Here is a 7160-nt window from a genome sequence, read left to right on the forward strand (position 1 = left end):
CAATTGCTTCTGCGGTAATCAATTTTGCAATATGAATTTGTGAAAATTTAATATTATTTTTAATAACTATACATATACCTCTTGAGCCTATATAGGTAATGTCTTTTCTAATTATTTTATATCCAGGTATATAAATTTTATTATTAGGTTTAAGTAAAGTTTCAGATATTAATACAATATCTATATTATGATGATTTAAACAATTTAATATTTCATATACGTTATTTTGAATACCGTTAGCATTCCAGTACATTACATTAAAAGTATTTTTGTTTATATGCATAATGACATAAAACATTGAAATACCAATAATTGTTTTTCTTTATCTGTGTTACATTTTTTGATTTCTTTGGATAATTTAAGTAGTACATTTAAAGTTTTGACAACTGTGCTATCTGTAAATAGTTCATGAATTTCATTAATGTTTTCAAATATGCTACTAATGTTAGTTTCTGAGTTTTGAACAGGATAATGAGATTTCGCAGATACAGGTGTTTGTCTAGATGAATTTTGCGTATTCATTATATTAGTAGTCGTATTAGTATTGGGAAGATTAGGAGAGTTATTTCTGTTTAATGATTCTGAGAAGGATTTTGTTAATGGAGGAGGAGCCGGAGCAGGAATTAAATTACCTTTATTATTATTGTTATTGTTTATGCCACGCCTAGCACAATATCTTTGGAAAGTTTCACAGAGCTTATAATTAGCCGGGTGGTCTTTAAAACAATTTACCCATTCAGGTTTATCTTCTGCTGTTTTTCCACATTTTCCAGGAGCATGTTCCTTGGTACATTTTACACATTGAAATTTCATATTACAAAATGGTGAAGTGTGTCCATGCTTTTGGCATCTATAACATTGTGGTACATGATGTGGATTGTATATCAGGCGTTCCCATGTTACCTTGTGTCCCATTATATGATTTAGAGATTTAATTTCATTCAATTCTTGGTCGGGTTGTAGTATTATTATGTGGACTGGGAGACCATATTTAATGTTATTAATTGATTTAGTCATCTGTATTATTTTGGTGACTTTTATTGTTTTGTTTGTCAAATATTCATATATTTCTTGTGTATTAATGTATGGTGGAATACCCTTTGCAACTATCTTCTTCTTGGTATTACCAGTTTTTGGATAAGTAAAATATTGAATCTCATCGGCATTTAATTTTTTTAAGACCGTATTGTAATCCTCATCACTAGTTGTTGTAATTAAGTAGTTATTAATACCTCGATATTGAGATAGCATTTGAGTCTTACATAACTTTTGTAGTTCCCATATATAGTGACGGTTAGGTGGTGTACTTTTGATTATAATTGGTGGCATTTTAACTTGGTTTTGATGAATATCTGATACATGATTTGTATTATTTGCACCATTATTTCTTGACTTTCGTTTTTGAATTAGGTTAAAATCTTCTTCTGGTCCTGTAGTATTATGTAATAATTGATTGAATATGTTATGGTCCGCAAAAACCATATTATTGTCATTTACATTGTGTACATTACTGTGCATTTGATTATCTGAAGATGTTGATGGTTCACTTATATCCATGTCATGAATTGTTTCTGTAGTTGAATTATTATTATTCCTCACATTTACACTGGTGCAATTTATGTTTGAAGAATCATTAGTTATTTCAGCAGGTATAACTGTTTCATTTACCATCGTTTCATTCAAGTTTTTACATGTATTATCTGTATTAGTATTATTTATATTATTTGTTATCTTGGTATTTTCTTGATTTATGATAGTATTTATCAGTATTTGTGAATTAACTTTTTTCACACTATCTGACATACCATTCTTGTTAACTTTGCTTTTACTGACAACACCTTTTTTAACACTAAGTGATTTGCTCACTAATTCATTGTTTTTGTTGTTAATAATTTTATTAGCATCACTATTCGCTGCAATTGTACGTGTATTTTGTGGAAATACATAGTGCTGATCATTATAAATTGTGTTCATAGCATTTGCAATGCTTGAACTCAAATCGTATAATGTTTTATCACTACCATCCGACAATGAGTCATCATCGTCGCACTCTGACGGACCTTCGTCCATGAAAATTAATTGTTTCCAATACCGATGTGAACTCGTCGAGCGATCGAGTAGGAATGGGGACGTTTTTAAGTAGTAATGTCAATGGTTTAATGTCACCCACCTCATGAACAAAGATAGACGGGGGTTTATTATCGGTTGCAGTGTGTTCGGTATTTTGAGTTTGTTGCGTCAGTATGTTTGCTTAATACGTCATAATAATTTTTCGTTGGCGTCGGGTTTAGCCAATAATCAGCAGATATTGTTTTTTTTTTTAGGCGCGACGTATCATAAGCTTCATCACGTTTTTTTTTTTTTAAACGAATTGTTGTCCAATCTTGTGAATTTTTGTTAATATTATTTTTGTTATGTCGAGCGGGAGTTTCGGCGACGTTGTTTTGGTTGACGGTAGGAGCGTCTACACTCATTTCTAAGTCGACACTACTAGCGGTAAAAGTGACATTTGGTATATTATTCACACAATTTATTGATTTTAAATGATTTTCAACAAACTCAGAAGTTGTTGTTGAATCATCTAGTAATATATTTGTCGTATAATAAATGTCATATCAATTACAATCTGTCTCCAAGAGACATTCAGTAATTAGATTGTTGGTAGTAAAAATGGATGCTTAAAAGGTTACCCAGTAGTAAACCTTTCACACCTATATTATTCACACAATTTATTGATTTTAAATGATTTTCAACAAACTCAGAAGTTGTTGTTGAATCATCTAGTAATATATTTGTCGTATAATAAATGTCATATCAATTACAATCTGTCTCCAAGAGACATTCAGTAATTAGATTGTTGGTAGTAAAAATGGATGCTTTAGTTATGATATGTAACAATTATGGCAAAATATTTATAAGTATAGATACTAAAACCTATTGTAAGTCTAAACATGCATAAATAATATATGACTATAATTACATATACATATAAATAATTCTTACATAAACTAGCTTTACTTATTCTGTTAATTCGAATAATGATTGTCTTTTTAATCTGTGATTATATGTGGTATTGTACAGTTCGTTTGCTAGGACGTTGGGGTGACTGCTTATTTTTGTTTTACAGTTTTGTGCTATTTTGTTTATCTCTTCATTTACTGTGTTGACGTTTGCGTCTTGGTGTATTAGCCATGTAGGCATGTATTTCGGTGCAGAAAGAGCCTCGCGTAGGATTATATTTTGAAATCTTTGAATGATCTGGATGTTGCTTCTTTTAGCTTGTACTCCATAGTTGGAGGCCATATGTCCAAACTGGCTTAAGGATAACCTTGTAGATGAGAATTTTGTTTGAAGTGCAGAGTTCAGATCGTCTTTGTAGCAGCCAGTAGAGAGTTCTACGGAGGTGTTCCAACTGTTCTCGCTTTTTGAGGATGTGTGTTTTCCAGTTAAGTTTATTGTCCAAATACATACCCAGGTATTTAGCAAAGTTTTGTCTTGGAATTTCGTTACCGTATATGTAAACAGGTGGACATGTACTCCTTCGCAGTGTGAAAGTAACTTGAACAGATTTGTTACTGTTGACTACAAACCTCCATAATGTAAACCACCTTTCTATTATATTAATGTGTGATTGTAGCATCGCAGTCGCTGTTGCTGAGTTTTCATGCTGAGAAATAATGCAGGTATCATCTGCGAATGTTGCAAGGTTTGTGTTGTGGTGCCAAGGAAAATCTGCGGTGTATAATAAAAATAGCGTTGGGCCTAACACACTTCCTTGGGGGACTCCTGCATTAATTGTTTTGATTGCAGACTGGGCGTCCTGTATCTGTACAAAATATGTTCTGTGAGCCAAGTATGATTTCAGTATATAGAATAAAGCATATGGAAGATTCTTTTTGATTTTATATAATAACCCCCAGTGCCACAATTTGTCGAAAGCTTGTGCGATGTCCAAAAATACCGCGGAGCAATATTTTTTGGTATGCAGAGCAGAGTTGATCTCATTAACTACGCGGTGTACCTGTTGTATGGTTGAGTGCTGCTCTCTAAATCCAAATTGGTGATTAGGAATTATATGGTTGCTTTGAAGTGTAAATTTAATGCGTTTTAGAAGCAGCTTTTCAAATATTTTGGATATGACAGGCAGCAAGCTAATTGGCCTATATGAATCTATAAGATGAATGTCTTTACCTGGCTTGTGAATCATAATAATTTTGGCAATTTTCCAGATTGAAGGGAATGATTGAGTTCTGATTATGGCGTTAAAAACAATGGTCAGAAATCGTAGCAATTTATCAGGTAACTCCTTAATCATTTTGGTTGTGATGAGATCAGGTCCCGGAGCTTTTCCAGATTTTGTACACCTTATTTCTTGTGCAACTTCTGAAACAGTTATTTTTTTAATGTGCTCATTAGATGTGGAAACAGTATTGAGAAAATCGAAAACAATTTTTTTTTCATAATCTGCGCATTTCTGGGGGGCTGGCTGAAAGGTTTCAAATAGATGTTCAGCAAAAATGGCACATTTTTCTTGGGGCTGCCTAGCCCACGTTCCGTCTTTTTTTCTTAGTGGTGGAATAGTCATTGTCGGCTGTTTCAATTTTTTAGTGGCTTTCCATAAGGAATAGTTAGAGTCTTCGGTATGTGTTAGATTATTTAAATAATTTTTTACTGTTTCATTTTTATGTTCATAAATCAAGGTTTTCAAGGTTTTACATGCATTATTAAATTTTCTTCTGTCTTCAGGCGAACGAGTATTTTGCCAAATTTTGCGTAATTTTCTCTTGACTGCAATTTGTTTCTTTATATAGTTTGGTATATCTTGAAGTTGATGCTTAACAGTCTGTGTGGTCGATAAAAGTGCCGCATTGTGAATTTGTGTATTTAGATTTGAAATTGCATTATTTATATCTATTTCGGTTTTAAGCGGTATATTGAAGTTAATTTTGTCAGAAATTACATAGCGGAATAAATCCCAGTCTGTATGATTTTTGGTTAAATATTTAGTAGAAGCAGTCAGCGCGTTGACAATGTTTAGAATTATCGGAGAATGATCAGAATTTAAGTCAAGTGATGAATTTATATTAGTTGATTGATTTGGTACATTATTTAGTATGAAAAAGTCTAAAAGATCCGGGATTTTATTGATGTCACTTGGCCAGTATGTCGGTTCGCCTGTAGAAATATGTCTGTAATTGTGCGAGTGCATAGATTTAAGTAGTTCTCGTCCTCTTGGTGTTATTAATCTTGAGCCCCAGTAGGTATGTTTTGCATTGAAGTCACCTCCGACAATGAATTTATTACCTAGAGTGGAGAAAAAATGTGAGAACTGTACTTCCTTAATGGAATGCCTTTGTGGATAGTAAATTGCTAAAACACATATGTTTCCCACTGGTAGTTGTACACATATGCTTGTTGCTTGCAAATAATCTTTTTCGTACGGATCTAATTCGTAGTGTTTGATTTTGTTTTTGACTATGATAGCCGTACCTCCGTGACCTCTGCCGTCTGGATGCCTACATGAATAAGTGGTGTAATTGTAAAGATTAAAATAACTTCTACTGGTAAAATGCGACTCTGAAATTAACATGATGTCTATTTGGTTGTATAAAATGAATTGCTTAAGTTCCTGTGCATGTTGGGCCAGGCCGTTAGCGTTCCACGTGCATATTTTAAGTGAAGTGGCCATTATTTTTTACTTAAGAAACAGGTGATTAAATTGAGCATGGTGCCCATTTGGTTCATTAGTGTTTTCAACATATCTTTTAATTCTTGCATGTCGTTGACTTGATTATTATTTTGATTTTGGACCTGGTCATTGTTGCTTGGGTTGAGGCTGTTTTCTTGTGCGCTTGGGCGTTGTTCAGTTGTGTGCTCCGTGTGTGTTTGTTTATTATTTTGAGTCATTTGTGAGAATGTTATGTTGTCCTGTACTAGTGAGTGATTGATGACTTGTGAGTTCTGAGCTACAGTTTTTTTCCTTAAAGGTGGAAATCTTCGTAGTTTTTCCTCTTTATATTTGACACATCCCCTATAATTTGCAGGATGATTGCCTGAACACAAGTGATGTTTTCGTTTATTTTTTCAGTCCAGGAACAGTCCTTAGTGTGGTGATCTCCTGCACATTTTACGCATCGTGGGTCACGTGAGCAATAATTACGTGTATGTCCTAGATTTTGACAGTTTGTACATTGTGGGACTTGACGATTGTGCCTTTTCGCTTCAATAACTATCTTTGTTCTATACAGATATTCAACTCTGTAAATATCTGTATTATTTTTGTTTTGTGCCAGCTCTACGACAAACATGTTTAATGGTCGTTTAGTTGAATATTGTTTCATATTATAAATTCGTAGCACGTTGTGTCCAAGTTTGTTGATTTCTTCTTTCAACATTTCTACATCAGTACTATAATGCAGATTTTTAATTACGATTTTAAAAGATCGGTCTTGTTTTGGTTGGTATGAATAGAGTTGCGTACCCTTGGCCCTTAATAATGCAACGACTTTGTTGTAGGTTTGCGCGTCTTGTGTGTTGATTTTCACTTGATTAGTTCCACAAATTTTTGATTTGTATAAGTTAGGTACGTGTAAGTCAAGATGTCGTATTAATGGCTTTATGTCAGTTATTACGTGCACGAATATAGGTGGGGCAGTTGGCGGCTTTTCGGCTGGCGGCTTTTCTGCTGATGTTGATTGAGATGGCGTCGTTTGGAGAACGTCGTAATAATTTTGCGTCGGTACAGGATTTAGCCAGTAGTTTTTGTGAGTTACTTTTTTTGAATTATTAGAACTTGCATCAAGGTCGCTATGCGGTCTTCTTCTATTTATGGTGCTCCACCCCTGGTCTATTGTTGCCGGTGTGATGTTTGTTGAATTGACAGGCGTGCTGGTTTGACCGTTCGCATTATCGATACTCACATTTCTCATTGAAACTGATTGTTGTGTACATTGAATTTCAGTAATATTATTGGCATGATTTCCTTCGTTCATAACGATGTCTACAGCATTTGAGCCATTATTGTATTGTTGATTGTTTACGATTTGTTGTTCTACGAAAGCCGCACTCGTAGTAGAATCGTCTTGTAGTATGTTTATCGATTCAACAATATGAAAGTTTGTTGACGTCCCTGGAGATTGAGACATGATTATAATTATAAA

At 33.7% G+C, this 7160-nt stretch overlaps 1 protein-coding gene across 1 annotated transcript; it reads right to left on the bottom strand.

Annotated features, from left to right (window-relative positions):
* Positions 1-273: 273 nt before the first annotated feature.
* On the bottom strand, positions 274-2070 carry LOC113383700 (putative uncharacterized protein DDB_G0282133). Its single transcript, XM_026621950.1, has 2 exons — positions 1098-2070; positions 274-977 (listed from the first exon to the last, which is right to left on the bottom strand). The coding sequence occupies exons 1-2, from the start codon at positions 2068-2070 to the stop codon at positions 274-276; spliced, it is 1677 nt and encodes a 558-aa protein (XP_026477735.1).
* Positions 2071-7160: the final 5090 nt, after the last annotated feature.

This window comes from Ctenocephalides felis, unplaced genomic scaffold (genome assembly GCF_003426905.1).
Source record: "Ctenocephalides felis isolate EL2017-DRISC unplaced genomic scaffold, ASM342690v1 CF-g0.4_SCAFFOLD_03570, whole genome shotgun sequence".
NCBI classification, from domain to species: Eukaryota; Metazoa; Arthropoda; class Insecta; order Siphonaptera; family Pulicidae; genus Ctenocephalides; species Ctenocephalides felis.